The sequence below is a fragment of the Pezoporus flaviventris genome, unplaced genomic scaffold, assembly GCF_033815535.1.
Source record: "Pezoporus flaviventris isolate CSIRO_AGI_PZ_B2104156 unplaced genomic scaffold, CSIRO_AGI_Pfla_v1 ptg000007l, whole genome shotgun sequence".
In the NCBI taxonomy this organism is placed as follows: Eukaryota; Metazoa; Chordata; class Aves; order Psittaciformes; family Psittacidae; genus Pezoporus; species Pezoporus flaviventris.
Genome location: NW_026892555.1, coordinates 91188274 through 91205964, shown reverse-complemented (window position 1 = coordinate 91205964; position 17691 = coordinate 91188274). Strand labels below are relative to the sequence as shown.

The 17691-nt window shown below is 47.4% G+C and overlaps 1 protein-coding gene across 8 annotated transcripts in view; it reads right to left on the bottom strand.

Moving 5' to 3' along the window:
* Nucleotides 1-17691, bottom strand: part of ATXN1 (ataxin 1) — a 226535-nt gene that overhangs the window by 13359 nt on the left and 195485 nt on the right. For all 8 annotated transcript variants that reach the window (XM_061449521.1, XM_061449524.1, XM_061449525.1 and 5 more), the window contains one exon: nt 2508-4545. In XM_061449521.1, coding sequence (XP_061305505.1) covers nt 2508-4385 — 1878 coding nt within the window. In that variant the 5' untranslated portion in view covers nt 4386-4545. The remainder of the gene's footprint in view (nt 1-2507; nt 4546-17691) is intronic.

The following is a 17691-nucleotide window of genomic DNA, read 5'->3' as shown; positions in this document are numbered from 1 at the left end:
GTTGGAAGACAGGGAAAGGAGGGAGGATGACCTCTTTCTGCCTAAGTGCTGTGCTGGGGAGGGGCTCCTGTGGGCTTGCAGTGATAGGATACAACAGCAGCTGCATGGTACTTCCCTATTGACATTACAGTTGCACAGGCTCAGCTAAAAAATAATCTCCTACCTCTGTCCCTAAATTGGAGAGAAAATTAGCTAATGTTTGCACAGAGCCTGAAAATACAAATTCATCACTATTATAATGACTTCCCAGAGATCCCTGGGAAGAGTGCGCAAGTGAGCCCAAGCTAATGATAACAATGCTATTTTTGTATGGCACTTACTCTTTACAACTTATCCCTTGATAATACCATTTGAAAAGCTCCTTCCTTCCAGAAGTATGTATGCAACTGGAACTTAATTGTAATTTAATACTTTGCCAAGCTACACTACACACGCAGATACATTCCCACTGTACTTCGGAGTCAAGAGGTATTTAAGTGCAGGAGCACCACGGTGCCACTGCTCAAAGCAGCACGACTAAATACTGTTCTTGCAACAAGAAGTCTAAGCCCTCTTCATGCAGGCAATTTTCTAACAAGTAATGATTGCTGTACACCTGCTAATAAGGCTAAATGCTTTCATATAACAACGCTAGGCTGAGGGAGGTCACAGAGACTTGAAGCACAGAGAAGCATTCTCTCTCTGTCTCAACCCAGGCAAGGGAAAACCGTCAGAGCTGTCCCCACTATGCAGGGACACAGCTGATCTGGGAAGAGACCCAAGTCCTGGAATCGGCAGGAAACCTAAATTAAACCCTCGTTTCTAATCATATCTCTACGTGACTCGCCCTCCATTCTGGAAGCATCCCCGGTGGGAAACACAGCTGGGGAGTATTTTGGCTACGATGATGTCAGCCTGCTCCTGATAGGCTTCTCCGTAAGGTGCCACTGCTGGGTGAGACCCATGTGCCTGGCCCTGGATTTTTACAGGCTCAGCTTGCTTTCTGCCAGAGGATGGCACTCCACCCCCTGCAAAGGCATCCTTCCCAGCGCCCAGGCCTACAGCACATCGCCTGCATTGACCAGTGAACGAGACATGACACAAGTGCTACCGGCTAAGCTGTACCTCTTCTGCTGGGGCAGGGACTGGTGGGCTGGCTGCAGGGAGAGAAGCAGGAGTGAGATGAAAACTGCCAATGGAAGATTGCTACTTTTGAAAACTCATTATTCAAAGCACCAGGGCAAATTACAGTAACTGGTCCTGATCCCAGGACAGTTCTCCTCATCACAAAGACCAAATGCACCAAATTACAGTTGAGCAGTAGGGGGGTGAAAATATCACATCTTTATAGTGAAAGCACCAGAGGCCCAACTTCTATCAGCTGTGCAGATGCATGCACATATATGAACAAAACTACACAGGGAATCTGCATGCTAGATATGAGAAAGAGGATATGTCATATGTAGCAATTTACCATGTATGCACAACTGGGGAAGGACAGGCCACAGACTGGTGTCTGCTCCTCAGTACCATCACTGTTTTTCTTCTCCAAACTCAGCTTGAGGTGCTTTACTACATATGTCCACATCCAGCTCCTGAATCCCTCTCTCTCATTCTGGCTCTCCAGTGCTGAGGGTGCGGCAGTGAGATACAGATGTTGCAGTTTGCAGCACTCAAACCAAACGAAAAAGATTTGCAATGAGATTATTTAGACTGAGTACCTATAGGAAGCAAAATGCTATCTTGTACATCTGAACTGCTCCAGCCTCAATGCAGCAGAATCTACGCTGCTCAGAAAACGGACAGCAGCAGCATGATGCTTTATGATCAATATGTATTAGTTCTCAACCTAAAAATACCTTTGGAAAGTTACAGGTTTCCTTTCTACATTGCAAACCAACAAGAAACAAAAGTCAGAAGCACAGCACAGCCACGTAGATGTCTTTTCTTTCTGAATTTCCCTTGAACGCACGATTATGTAAGCTATGCAGTGTCTAAACCATCTGCAGATGAAGCCTCCATAGAACTCTGTAGTGCATTTCAGTAACTTAGGTGTGCAATGGAGCCACTCCCAGGCAGTTCCAAGTTTTCAAGCCACAGAAATTCACTGCCTTGTGCCCTACCTATCTCTTAAGAGTAGGACCTGAGCTGAATCTAACCTGAGCTTTCTAGTGTGGAAGGTAAAAATCACCTATCAAAATGCAAAATATATCCTCTCATACTGCTTATGCCATTTTGTATTTTAATCAAAACCCATGTAATTCTTCTTGTGGGTTCTCCACTGTAAAAAAGTCCTGGTTTACATCCAAGAGATTACAATTATCACCAGTGTGACCCTGGTGGCTCCCCCGGCATGGCAGAAGACATGCGTTTTGGACCATAGTTTGTATCATGGATGGGTGTGGATGACAAAGAACCACCCCCGTGCAGATCCAAAGTGATTGAGATGTTCTGAAGAAAGCTGCACCTGGGGGAACACAGGGTGTACCCCAGTCCAACACCCCTACCCCACCATGCATTGCCATTACCTGTGCTCGATGCTCCCCAACTGCAAACTGTATCACGGCAATGCCTGGGCTATGGCTGTCTTCAATCCTCTCCACAGTGCTGGAGTCTATTTTCAGGTCATTGCTAATTTCCGCGCTCTGTATGAAGTCTTCTGTTTTCAAGTCCTCTACTTTCTTCAGCTCCCCATTGGCCAGCTGAATGATCGACCCCTTCATGAAGTAGGGGGGCAGCGTGGGGGGCGCGGCGGCAGGGGAAGCGATGGACTGCACCACAGGCAGGTGGATCTGTGCCTGCACCATGGTGGCCTGGTAGGCGGGCTGGGTGGTGAGGGGCTCCGCGCTGAAGTTCTCGCTCTTGGGGACGGCGGTGGTGACAAACGTGTGAGGCACTGCTGCAAACTGAGGAGACGACGTGACGATCGCAGGTGCGACTCCTGACGGCTCAACGTCCGCGCTGCCGACTGGTATCAGCAGGGACTGGGTGCCAGGGATCACGAGGTGCTGCGGCAGGCTGCCATGGTATCCAATGGCTTGCTGCTGACCACTCAGGTAGCCGATCACTGGTGGCTGGGTCCCGGCATAGAAGGCTGTTGCCGGCAGCCCGACGGGGAGTTGTTCGGAGGCGCTGTGGGTAGTCTGAATGACGGTGTGAGGGGACAACGTGGCCACTGCCTTCACCCCCTCGTGGCCCAGGGCCTGCTGCGGAGACAAAGCATAGGACCTGTGGGCTGGCTTTCCTAAGTGCAAGCTTCCCTTGTCGTTGAGGGCTGATGGAGAGGTCTCGCGGTTGGTGGCCTGCTGCACCTCCATGTCCGCTGTGGGTGTGCTGCTGTTGGGGACTACCATGACGGAGGCTCGGACACCTGACGAATCCCGCGTGCCGTACTCGGCAGGGCTCGAGTGGACCACCACGTGCCTGGTCTCGTAATGATGGGGAGCTGGTTTATTGCCTGCTTTGACTAGACCTATGTCGGTAGAGGGCGAAATGCCGTATCTCCGGCTCTTCTCAATCTCGCCGTTCAGTACCTCCTTGGCCTGCATCGCCTGCAGCCGGCTGCTCTCGGGCTTCTTGGGGGGATCCCTGGTGATGAAGTGGCCCCCCGAGTCGGTGTACTGCACCACTACTTGGGAGGAAGGGCCGAGCGTGAGGGTGTGTGGGATCACTGTCTGATGGGGGTGCAGAGGGACCGGGATGGTTGGAGGAGAGACATTTCTGACAGTGCCCTGGGAAGAGCTGGAAATATGGACGTACTGGTTCTGCTGGGTTGGTGGAGGAGACCCAGCGGCGATCAGTCCAGGCGTCCTGACCAGGTGCGGCTCAACTTTGTGCCCCTGCTGGCTTAAGCCGCTCATGCTGGCCAGTAAAGTGGAATAAGCCTCCAGCTGGGAGCGCTGGGATGGAGTGGTTGCAACGGCCGTGGCTGCCACGGCACCAGTTGCAGAATTGGCTGTTGGGGAAATCAGCTGCGAGGGGATGAATCCGGTGTACGACCCGCTGTACTGGGGCCCGACAAACTGGAAGGTGTGTTGCAGGTGCGTGTACTGCACGGGGGAAATGGGGGTCCCTGACTGGGAGAGGGCGGGCGAGTACACCGTGGGAAGGGTGGTGGAAGCTGGAACGGACCTGGGCGCGCTCGGCGGAGAATAGTCCAGCCCTGCAGACAGCGACTTGTGCAAACCCTGCTGCAAGCCTGCCTCCACCGAAGATGTCCCCCCAGGCCGGTGCCGGCTTCCCAGGCCGCCCTGGCTGCCGGGTGTGCTGGGGAGCCATGCTAGGTTATCCGCACGGTGGTTTTCGTTTGGCAGGACCGGCTTCACCTCCGAAGGCAGGCTGGTGGCAGGGATTTCTCGCTTCTTAGGTGGCAGGCATTCATTGCTCCGCTCTTGGTTGGATTTCATCTTTCGCCGTCCCCCCTCCACTGTGCTTGCTTCACTGTCTGGCTGGCTCTGATTTCAGTCTGATAAAAGGAAAGTCACATTTGATTTCTGCAAGGGATCCAGTGACTTCATGAGGAATCATCTCCCCGTGAGCACAATCCTCCGACAGCTCCTCTGGATTCTGCAACGAGAGGGCGGGCAAGGGAGGGGGGGAGTCACACTGTCAGCACTGAGAAATGAGAATGAATGAGCAGACACCCCGAAACAGCAAGTGAGAAAGAGAAAAACCTCAGGGAAAAAAGCCCCACAAACAGTAGGCATTGCCTCTCTCGTGTCAAGGAACAGTTGACAGCTGCGCTGTAAACAACAATAAAAAATCTTTAAAGCGATGGATACCTCTGCTAAAGCATCAGGAAAACAATTAAAGCTTTAGGCAGATCAGAAACTCTCTGGCCACAACTTGTCGCATTTAGCAAGGTTCACTTGCTGAATTTCCCAAGGTTCACTTTCTTCTTTCTCTCCCTGTCTCCAAGGTGCCTGGTTCACTCTTCCAGACTCTGCTTCTCCTGCAATGATATTGTCTTCACCCTGATGTGTCCTAAAAAGCATGGGAGCATGGCAAGGAGCCCTGAGGAACAGGCATGTGCTAAATATTTACGTTAGCAACAAGTAGCTGTTAGTGATGCAGAGGGAAGCCGGTGGATGACTCCTGAACCCCTCGAACCCCCGAGTCACCCACAGGGCGACTTCACGTCACACTGGGCAGGGCTGCAGAGGCAGCAGCTGCCCCTGTCCCCCTCCACACCACTGCTCATTCAGGGGCACACGTGCCCTTCATCTACCAGCCTGGCAAAACACAATCTATTTACAGCAGCAGTCCAGAGCCAGAGATGGCTCTGAGCCAGGTTTTTAATGTGTGGGTTGGGTTTTCTTCCCCAGCGCTTTGAAATCCCCTTGCTACTGACACTTCACACACAGGGGCCCAGGCAGGACTGCAGTGGGAGAAGCCCCCTGCCGCGCACAGGTTAGCTGCAGCCAGGTGCTGACACCATCCGCATTTCTGGTGGGATCTGATACCTCTGTTTCGGATGATGTTTTTGACCATGGAGGCTGCAGGTACCATGCTCACAGCCACAGCCACATGTCCACATGCCGTGCAAACTCAGTCCTGTGGATGCCTCACCAGGAGCGCTTGGAAAAGCACATTTGGGTTTCCTGATCCAAACCAGGAGCCCTCACCACTGTAAAAGCTCACAATTTTATATCAATATGACTTTGCTATTGGAGCAAAACAGTTGCATTTTCTGCTTTGCATCACTTAATTCACCCAAAGGCAACAGAGTCCTCCTGACTCTTTTACTATCGGCTAAGGAAAATGCCTTAACTAAACCACATCATGCTTGGGAAGAAAGCAAAGAAGCTCACCATCTCCCCCTACCTTCCTGAAACCTACCTAGCCTTGTCCCATAGCAGGCTTTATGGAGAATGAAACTCTTCCCCAGCCCCTGTCCAGCCACCACTTACGTACATTTCTGGCTGTTTTAAAAGGTGTGCAAGAATGGGTGCTGAGAAACCGCATACCCCACATGACCAGCATCCTAACAAGAAAAGCATGCATTACATGGAAGAAAAATGGGAAACAAAGAATTCAGAGTGGATGTGAAAGAAGGTGGAAATAGTATATAGCCTACTTTAAAGTGAATGCTGAGCAGCAGTAATAATACTTATCTTATGGCAAGTAATATTCCTTTGGGGGATTTCTTTCCCTGCTGCCTTGCTTCTAATGAACAATAAGCCTGATGTTTATATGCGTATGCAGTACTTTGAAGACATATTAGGCTAAGATTAAACCTATCTTTGAGAGCCCTCTTAATGTTTATGGTCCTCCAAACTGCTGTAAGCCTGCAGGAAAAGGCCAAACCTTTTGATGCTTTGATACAATCAGTCTTAAGTTAATTATTCCATTGCTTAAATATTGATAAACAGTAATAAAACACCAACAGCCAAAGAGCTGGGGAGGGGGGTAGTAAAGCACTGTTTTGGGGTAGATTCTTGGCTTCGAGATGAGAGGGAGGAAAAAAGGGCTTGAGGCAGCTTCAAAAGAGCAAGAGCCAGTGATGTCTTGAGCATGGCACCCACCAAGCAGTGGCTCAGCACCGTTACCCAAACCTGCCCCAACCCGCCAGCACTGCCGCCTTGATGCTGCGACCATGGCTGGATGAGGGCAGCCAGAAGACAGGGTCCTTGCTGTATCAGCACAGGTCTTCCCCCTCCTCCTAACAGTTGCTCAGCGTGTCTTGGCAACAGCTAAAATTATTATATTACACATGACTTACAGATTTTTATTTTTAAGCTCAACTAAAAATAAAATCGCCGAGCTCACATTTGCGCAGTCATCCTTGGCTAACTTTAGCTCACTGTAGCCCTGGCTGCCCTGGGCAGTTGGCTTTGGCAGGTAAGTCAGCAGCTCCTGGCTGAGGCGGCTGCCTGGGGACACTGTGGGGGGACGCACTCAACGCAGGGCACTCGTCCTACTCCCCTTGCCACGGCCTCAGACCATCCTTCATTCTCACGTGGAGATGAACATGACCTGCAAAACCAGAGTTTAAAGACACTCCCATGGGGAAAAGTGGGGAGCAGAAGCCTGGCCTCTCAGCCTGAAACAGAGCAGGGAGCTTGTACATAGGGCCAAAAAGGACAGTCTTTTTTGTTGTCACAGATAAACCAGGCTCTTCAAAACTAGTTCCAAAAGTCTAAGGCATCTGGGTTCAGCTTCTCTGCATCGTAAGTACTGCTATAAAGCTCTGTGAATCATAGGATGGTTTGGGTTGGAAGGGACCTAAAAGATCATCCAGCTCCACCCCCTGTGCTATGGGCAGGGAAACCTTCCGCTAGATCAGGTTGAAACCTGATGAAGTTTCACTCTGCAGGAGCTGAAGCAAAGGTTTTGTTCTGCTAAATAGCATCAAACCACTGAGTTTTAGGTAGCCTCCCAGTCAAAGCTAACATACTTAAAAGTATAAAATATAAAATATTTTGGGTTTGGGGTTTTCTTTTGGTGTGAATCTTTCATATGGGTGATTTCTTCATCACCAGTAGCAAAAGAGCTGCCCAAAATCTCTGGAAGTGCACAGGGGGAATGAGCAAGCTTAATGGAGACAAGGGATGAGACAGCCACAGAGTGGTGCAGACTGCCCCACTTTTCCAACCCCAAGTACTTGATGGTGAGGCTCTGAACTCTAACACACACAGGAATGTATTTGCAAAAATGCAAATGTGCAGCATAAAACAGTCTACTTCTACTTCAAGACTTAAAAGTAAAGTGGTACACTTTCAGCATAATTCAAGTTCCAGCAATAGCAAAGATAAGACAGGACTGATTTTGCTCAGGGAAATGAGGGAGATGACCCAAACAGAGTGTCTCAAAGACAAAAGATGCAAGACCTGTTTAAACTCTTCTTTGCTGGCCTAGAAATATAAACGCCTGCCTTCTGCTGTGTGCTGCAGGGTTTGTTATTTGTACACTTCTCAATTTTGGATCAGGGTCATTTTTCTGACTCTCAAGATTTCCTTTCTCTGTAACTTCAGAGCTGCCGATCACAAGCGGCAAACACCAGGTAGTTGTTATGCTCCCGCTTTGTACGTGCGTGTGTGTGCCACAGTGTGTGCGTGCGTGCGTTCACAAGCGTGTAATTATGGCTGGGAAGGTAAAGAGGACAAAGAGATCAGGGACAGCAGCTGGACTTTGGTATCTCTGGCAGCGAGTACACATGGAACATTGCTAAAGTGTCTGGACAGCCAGTGTCCGCTGGCAGACTGCCCACACTCAAATTCCTGGAAAGGCTTAAGGCAGAAAAATAATCACTTGGAGGAGTCACCATCTGGGCTTGCTCTGGTCCCACAGGGATTGCTCACTGGAGTTCAGGATGTGCATTTTTCATGCGAAAGTCCAACGTCTCTCTGTAAGGCACTTTAAACCTCACTATGTCTCCCAAACCAGTATTTTTCTATTTATTTCATCTAATAAATTTAAAACTCATGAGAAGAAACTGGCTTACAGCTTGAGGCACTGACTTCTTTTCTTTATCCAGGGTTCACTGCAGCAAAGGTAAAACCAGCAAAACAAGCCTCCAAACACGCTGTGATCATACACTGCATCCCACCATCCAGGATTGAGTCTTGGGATGCAGAGAAGTTGAGGCCAGACTCACCAACCACAGCAGCACATGACTATGCAAATGGTGAGACTTTCACTGCCTTCAGAAATGAGGCACTTTCTGCAGTCCCATGATGTAGCTGATGTCATTTTAAGGTCTCTAAAACATCTTCAAAAATCTGGCCCCTCATCCTCTCTGGTTCTTGACCTTTCTGCAGTTGATAACAAGCTCACACCAACGTGTGACAACCAGGAGCACGAGCTGGGACCACCGGCTTGTTTGCCGTATTGCAGGGAGATGACACAAGAGGGACAGCCGTCAGCCTTCAGGAATATTCAGGCCAAACCAGTCATTTATTGTCAAAAGGCTCCTTTGATCCCAAATCCTAATAACACCCACATTATTAGGACTTTTCAACTTTCACCTTCCAGCTCCAGGTATGACCAGTAAATTCTCACATTTATCCCTGCAATAAAAAAAAAATGGGTCTTGCCTCTGTCAGACATAATTGCTCTGCTTGGCAAACAGACATCAATGCAATATTCAAAGAATACACAAAAAAAATAATCCTTTGAATTGAGCCTGACACAGGGCTCTTTATATCTGGGATGTTGCTGGGCAGAAGCAGCCATAAAGTCTGATGCTCCCGCCTCAAATTGCCCGCCCATCCTATCATGATAGGATGAGCGAGTAATTTTGGCAGTGCTGGAAATCAGTGGGAAGGGAGGGCACTTCATCCCACCTCTCCCCTCCCCTCCAAGAAGGCTGGCATCTTGCAGGATCAGATTCAGAGAGATTAAAAGAGACACATTGCAGAGGGCTCCACAGCTGCATTCTGGCTCTCAAATCTGTATGCCAGCTTTCCTCCCTGCTCTACACCCTGCCCGCTGCCAGCTACATATTCATAGTTGTAACTGCTACAGATTGCATTAGCCTTGCCATGTGCAGCTAGGCGCACGCCAACAATAGCTATAGGAGTTTATTGTCCAATCCGACCAATTTCACAGCTCTCTGGCAGATTTCCCAGGAGGGCGAACTGCAGAGATCCATTAACACAAAACATGAAAACCTCTAATAAAATTTGAAATTCTCCTTCCAAACCAAAAGGATCTTTGATCAATACTGCATCTGCAAGACAGATTGTCCACTGCAGCATTAGCTCATATTATACTTCTGGGAATCAGCCACAACAAATTGCTACAAGCTTCTGCAGAGCGAGCAGCTATTCTACACAACCCTCCTCTCCCCAGTCAGATCAGACAGCCTCCACGCAGTATGAAAAGCATATGATACAAGCAAACCTCAGCAAGCACATCACCAATGTGAGATGCCCAATGTCTTGACATTCCCATGAAATTTTATGATGCAAGTAAGTAGATACCAGAGTTGAGAAATGAAGATTTAATAGGAAAATCCAGTGTAAGATACCTTCGCAAAAGGATGGACAGATGATGGACAGTGATTTACCCAATAACATTCATGAATGCAGGCAATACAAACTGATTATTAGAAAGCTACTCCAGTGGTTATCTATCCATTTCTGCTACTTAGCTCCTGAATTTTGAGGATAAGAGATCTGCATGTTTTAAGCAAGGCCCAAGTCTCCTGTAGTCCTGTTTTACTACAGTTACACTGTGGTTGGGTACATAGTTACTTTGCGTGGTAGGTGCGGGTGAGCTGCACAAGAATATTGTGTTAGTTTTAGCTTCAGTTTTAGCCAAGCTAACTGCTGAATGAAGAGTTGGAATTAACTTCCAGAAGTTTGCAGGTTTCTTCCATCAGTTCACCTGGGTGCCATCACCTAGTTCTGCAGAAGGACAGATGCTCACATTTTCAGCACCTGTAAAAGCCATGCCACGCTCTGGATGCCCTTCTGTGCACATGTATAGTGATGCAGCTACACATAAGCCTGGAGGACTGTGAGTAATGGGTGATCAGAGTAGATTCACAGCCGCCTACTCATTTATCCCATGTTTTTTTTTTTAAAAACAAACCACAACTTGTTAGCAAAGGTGATCCCTCCTCTTCCAGCATGCTTTGCAGAGAGGTGGTACCACAGAGCACGGCACAAGATGCCAGGCAGGCAGGCTGGAAGCAAGGAAGCATTTGCTCCAAGAGCCACAAGCCAATCCCATGGCAGGGCTGCTGTCAGAGGGCTGGGTGCATCAACTGTCCTGCTGCCCTCCCAGCCCAGCCAGTGGGCAGCATCCTTGCCCACTGGCACAGAGTTTCTCTGCCTTGCAGTGCCAAACCCAGGTGCTCAAATATCACAGTCAGGCCCCCAAAATACAAGACATGGGTTTACAAATAGATGATTTCTTAAAATGATAATGGCAGAGGTTGTTTGCTTTTTTATTTTTTTTTTGCTTTTAACTTGCCCTTCTGCTGGGTGAGGCTGTTCAGGCTCTAAGTTTCTCGCTTTTCCCGGCAACCCAAAAGACCAGAAACTTACTATTTTAGCTGAAAGTGGAATTTCCCATCTCATCATTTGACACCAGGCGTCAGATATCTAGAGACTAGTGATAAAAATGCAAGAGCTGACAATGCTGATTACAGTGAAATTTCTTTGAGGGTGAAGTGCTGGACTTGAGAGCCCTCTGCCCCTATGGAGGAAGAGGGAGAAAGATCTATCTGCTAAGTAAGGGTCTGAGCCCTGGGGCAAAGCCATGTAAGTGCACATAACTCAATGCACAGCTTTCTGTCTCAGTTGCACAGCAGAAAGTGCACTCAGCTGACCCTAGAGAAGCGTCTCCATCTGCAGCCACAAAGGAAAGATCCGGGGCTGCTTGGGCTTGGGGTTTCAGCTCAGGCTGACTGTGAGCTGCATGGTCTTGCAGGCAGAACTGACCCAGGTGTGACACTGGAGCATGTTACAACAGCACAACATTTTACCACCACACTGCCCTGAAGCCTTTAAAACCTGACAGAGGTCTGCCAAACCTCTCCAAAGCCCTGCTCCTGAAGCCTTGAAGGTGGCTGTGCCAGGTCATGAGGGCCAGCAACCCAAGATGCTCAGGAAGGCATCATCCCTCTTGTGCCATCTTTGGTGGCAGCATGGAATTCATGGAGCAAACACACATATTTTAAAGCACTCCTTCACCCTCACCTACACCTGGATGGAAAGGCAGATCCCACCTATGCTGCTCCACAAGTGGCCAGATGCAGCATCTGACCTTTTATCTCCCACACCGCGCTGACTGCTGCCAGCATAGGACGGCAGCTTTACTGGACTCCTTTGTCTGACAATGCACAGTGACACCCTTTACTCTTACACCCATCCCCTAGAAGTGCTTCTGCAGTTAAATGAGTGAATAGAGCTCATTTATAAACAAGTATAATACTGAAATTACTTTGTTGATGTTTTTCATTTATCTAAAATGTGCCCAGCTACAATGGGAGCTGCCTACACAATTTTCCATTGAAAATTTCACGAGTGACTATAAACGTAGCGACACCCACTCGCCGCTCATTTTAACTTGTGACAGAAACTGTCATGCCTGTATGAACACATTTGCACCACAGATATGTCACACAGGTCTCCTTCCATGTGTCTGGAAATGCTCGCTAACGTTCTCTCCTTCTTCGGCAAAGCAAATCAGAGAGACGCCTGGCTTCGCTGCCAAGAGACATGAATAAGACCCCCACGAAAAACTACAGAAACCGGGGGTGTTTCACCCCTTTGAAGATCCAGCCAGTAACACCAGCAACCAGCAGCCAACTTGGAGAAGCCATTTTACCGATAAGCACAGGCGCTCATGGGGAGGAACGTACCTTCAAGCCTGGCTGATAAGGGGATGGTGTGAGATCACAGCTTTAGGAGCAGATTCGGAAAGGTCAGCTGCATGCTCAGTGCCTTTCCTTGGAAGTTAACCCTGCAGACTGCTTCTCCGGTAGATTCCACATGCTAGCAAATTAGACTATAATTAGTCCATCTGTAAAGTGTGAATGGTGAACTGTCATTAAATTCCCTTGAAATGGATTCCAACACCTTGCCTTTTCTCAGGCTTCATTCAGCAAAGCTTTAACTTAAAGAGATTTTGCATGAGCTCATAGCCCCAGCACACACTCGGTGACCTCCCGAATCAGGATCAGTTACCGTCACCACTGACAGGACTAGAATGCCAGCAGCTCACCCTGGCCTTGAGGCATGCAGCACGTTCCCTCAGTGCTGCAGAAGGCTGAGTGAGCCTTCAACACTTTCTCTTCCCCCTAAACCACCCCTCTAGTCTTTCTCTAATTCATTTTTTTCTTCTTCATTCAAGGTCACTGGGTGTGCCCTGCAGCACTGCCCACGCATCCTGCGTAGACCCTCAAATCAGCTGTCTCAACACAGGCAACAGCTCAGGGGTCAGTGCTGGTATTAATGCATGTGGGCAAAAAAAACCCAGACCAACTCTTCTGCACCCCCTCTCCCCATAAAATGCCTGCCCTGACTCTGCAGCCCACAAAACCAACTGAAAAGTTACTCTTCCTGACTCAACATTGTACGGAGCCTCCCTCCTGCTTCACAGGGACAGTGGCAGACAGACAGAACAGGCACAAAAGTGAAATCCATCACCAGTGTCACTTGACTGAGGCGAGCACGGCCAGGGTGAGATTGCCCCAGCTGTTCTATATGACCATGCAACACAGAAAACTATTAAAAGAAAATGAATTAATACAACTTTATAACAACATAGCAGGCTCTGCAGTCACAGGCTCCAGTTGCAATTAAAAAACCCACCAGTTCCAACTGAAGATGCAAATCATCAGCATTGCTTTCAAGCAGGGAACGTTGACAAATGAAGGCGGTGTGTTAACAGGCAGTGCCAGTACTCTTAATTTAAGTATGTGAGAAACAAAGGTATGTACCATCCAGGGCTGCCAGAAAGAACTTGCTTTAAACAGGAATCAAAAAGAACTGGGTTTAAAAATTACTTTTCTTACAAAAAAAGAGATAGAAGAAAACCTTTTGCTCACTTTCTCCCAGCCAACTGAAGAAGGAACAAGAAAACAAGAATCACACAGCTCCCATAAAGGTTATTTATACAGGAGTTTTAAACTCCGGAACTAAAAGCATTCCTCCACTGCACATGGGGGTACAGAGAATTGCAGCTTGGAAATCCGACTGGACCTTTTGTAAAAGCCACTGAGGCACGAACATGCTTTCTCACCACTGCAATCACTTCTGTGAAAGCATCTTACCCATCTGCCACTGGAAATCCACGGCGCAGAGACAAGTGACTCCCCGACACCAGTGAAATGGACAAAAGGATGACTAGCTACCTGCAGCTGGTTTCAATCGAAAAGCTGAGTAATTATTGCAGCCCTCTCCTGTGGCTCATATGGAGCGCAGCATGGAGCTGTAAAGCGTTATGCAAGTCTAATGTGCTGCCAGATCTCCTAGAGCAGGCAGCAGCCAAGTCGCTCCCTCCCACCATTGGCTCAGCTTCATTAACTTAATCAGGTATTCATTCATTCATTCACTCATTCAAAAAAAAAAAAAAAAACTACAAAAATTACACTAAACCTGGCAAATAGCCAGTGCCATGCATGCAAGGAGCATGCTCGCATCAGCCACCGGGGCTGGAAGGGAAAGGGCAATCTCACAGCCCTCAAGCTTTGAGAGGGGCATTGGCTTAGCATGCAGCCCTGGCACACACACCTTTGCCACAGCCTCCCCAAAAGCATGGACAGAGCTGCGGTGGGGGCAGACACCGGGGGTGGGGACTGTGGAATCGAGAGCAGCCCTCTGTCAGCACAGCCAGCAAGCAGCACAGTAGAGTACTTCCCAGAGCAATGGATTGATTAGTTAATTTGATTGTTCATGTGGAAAAAAATGGAATTTTGGCAGGATCAACTCAATTCATTTTCATGGAATCAGAGAATCATGGAACAGTTTGGGCTGGAAGGGACCTTCAAAGGTAATCTAGTCCAACCCCCCTGCAATGAGCTGCAACATCTTCAACAAGATCAGGTTGCCCAGAACCACGTCCGGCCTGGCCTTGAATGTCTCAAGGGATGGCACGTCCACCACCTCTCTGGGTAACCTGTTCCAGTGTTTTACCACCCTCACTGTAAAAAATATTTTCCCCATATCCAGCCTGAATCTCCGCTCTCTTAGTTTAAAACCATCACCCCTCATCCTATTGCAACAGGCCCTGGTAAGAAGTCCCTCCCTGTCTTTTTTATAGGCCCCTTTTAAGTACTGAAAGGCAGCAATAAGGTCTCCCTGAAGTCTTCTCTTCTCCAGGCTGAACAACCAAACATTCTCAACCTTTCCTCATAGGAGAGGTGCTCCATCCCTTTGATCATTACTATGACCCTCCTCTGGATCCTCTCCACCAGGTCTATGTCTCTACTATACTAAGGACTAGTTGGATGCAGTCCTCCAGGTGGAGTCTCAACAGAGCAGAGCAGAGGGGCAGAATCAATTTTGCTGTAAGATTGCTACCCTTCCTTTTGCACATACCGCATATGGGGCACAGTTCCCTCCAGACCGAAGGGAACAATGCAGAATGGAGAGAAAAGGATGGAGGGATTAAATAGAAAAAAGAGAGGAAGCATCATACAACCAATGTTAAGAGCAATTGGTAATGGAAATCTCTGTTTGACCTCCGTACCTGTGAACATAAGACTTCCTACAGGCTTGTAACATTCAAGCATCAAATGCAGTCCCTTTCCTTGCACAGCTTTTGCGCTTGTTTTTCTTAGTCTTTACATGTAAGTTTGCAAAGAATGTTATTACTTCCCTCTAGCTGTCATCAGAATGACTTTCACTGCATTTTTTTTCAGCAAGCTACAACAAGGCTGCTTTATTGACTATTCCAAAAAGCAGGCTTTGAGAGTCAGCTCTGACTTTACTGTAAAGAGTTTCATGCAGTGAACCAGGGTGGGCATTAAGGAAAGAGGAGAGGTGCTACATTTCCCACAGCGGAAGCTGAGCAACAGTGTGAAAACAGTCAGCATCTCTTCCCCTTATTTCACTCTGCCCTGTGCGAAAAAGCACCAGATGGCAGGTTACTCTGAGAAAGTCCGTAAGAGTAACAAGGAAATACAAAGCACTGAGACTATTTCAAAATAGTGTGGATTATGGTTAGACAATGAAAATGATACACCCTGGTGCAAATCTTCAGCCACAGACCTGGCTGACATGGCCACAGTCAGATGTCACAACCCTCCACCTTCTGATATCATGGAGAGCACGTATCTTCTCTGTAGGAAATTCAACTGCCTCTTCTCTATCTAGCCTCCAAGTTGCTATTTTTCTTCAGGCAAAAAAAATAAACCCAGGTCTTCTATGGTCACTGTCCCAAACCAGGACACAAACAGCAAATCAAAGACTTTCAAAAATTGCTATTAATGTAAGAACAACATTTAGGTAAAGGTCTGCAGTTCAAATGTGCTTTGCAAGAGCACATAAAAGACCCCAAACCAACACTCGTAACTCTCACCATGCAACAGAAGCCCGTGTTTAACTCCTGGGCCTTGTCTTGAATTTCTCTGTAGATGGATGTACTGAAGAGCACCTAAGTACATAAGTACCTAAGCAAACACACAGCTTCAGGGGGATCAGCTGTCAATACACCTAAGGGCCTGTAAGGGCCACAAGTGAACATAGTTACCTATTGCAGCTCATCAGTGAATGAACAGTGAAGTACGGCTGAACACTGCTTCTTTGACTGCTACATGACAGTGCATAGGATTTGCTGACTAGGAAAGAAAACCTTCTCCAGATGCTTTTATTGCATTAAAATAATTTTAAAAGCACATGAAATGAAAAGGGGTCTGAAGCAACACGTTTCTTAGTCCTTGGCCTAATGCACTCCAAAGTATGTAGGACATCAGCCAAGCAGCCTTGAAGTACTCTACACTCGAGTCAGCCTCCTTGAAACAGAAGTTCAATCTCAAGCTACGGGCCTTCAAATTATCCAAGCACTTAAACACTGTGTTTCTTTCATTATCCTTGTCTCCATCACTAACTCTTCTCTAAATGGGGTCTGAAGCTTGGAGGTTCCTCCTTTTTGCTCCATCTCCTTTCCTGACACAATTATTTCAATTCAACACGCAATGTTAGTCCCTCTTCCTCTGCCCATGCCTAGCTTCCCCTCTCCTGCTTGACCAGCTGCTCAAGCATTCTCTGCAGTAGCACTATTCTTTGCTGGCATCAGGGCAATGAATCTCTATGAGATTCCACCTTCTGAGCCCCTCCTCCATACATGGGAGCCCCCAGCAAGGTGTGATTTCTGATACCAGAAATTAGGCTATCAGGAGGACAGGAACAGGGAGCAGGAGAAGAAAATCAGCCCAGAAACACTATGAGTATTTTATTCCAAACAATTTGAACTTGGGCAAAGGTTCTACTTTGGTCTAGATAAATATATGTGGTTTGAGCAATTCTCGTTCTTTATATGAATCATTTCACTTCCCCCTAGAAAAGCCATTAGAAGAACATGGAGTTTCATGATTCAAGGTAGGAGAATGAGAAGGCAGTATTCCAGCATTCTGAAATGAGGCTAACCACACCACCAGCTCAGAGTTCACTTCTCACAAGTGTCAAGTATATTTTCTCTTCTGTATCTCTGCAAGCCCCAGTTCTGTCTGTTGTCATCACTCATGGGATTTACCTAATCCCTAAACGGCATGAAAAAAATCATCTTATCTTTTTTTATGCTGGAAAAACAGAATCACATCGCAAGCACACACTGAAAAATTCAAATTGTATGTATCACTTATTGTAGCTCTATTCATCCACCCAGTGTTGACAGTATAAATACAAACGATGCCCATAACAAAATGCTGAACTGCGGTCCAACATATTAGAGGTATTTCTTAAGAGATTTCCACTGGCTTTTGCTGCTTCTCTGCTCATGTTCCTTACACTTCAGCATATTCAAGCAGCTGCCTATTTATACAAACACAGCCTGAAACAGGTTGATTCCCTTCTTCATCAAAGCTGATGAATACTTTAGCTGTATCCCCTGGTCTGAACTAGAAAGTGGGGCAGAGGCAATCAAAAGCTAGTAGTTCATTTAAATTCTATTATCTCATGATTCAGCTACAAAGAGGGAGTTCACAACTTTTTAAGCACAGAAACTCACCTTTCTGGAGTATTATTTTTAACACTGGTGGATTGCAATGTTGACCTTTGAAATTCATTATATCACATTATACACGGCAGGTACAACTTG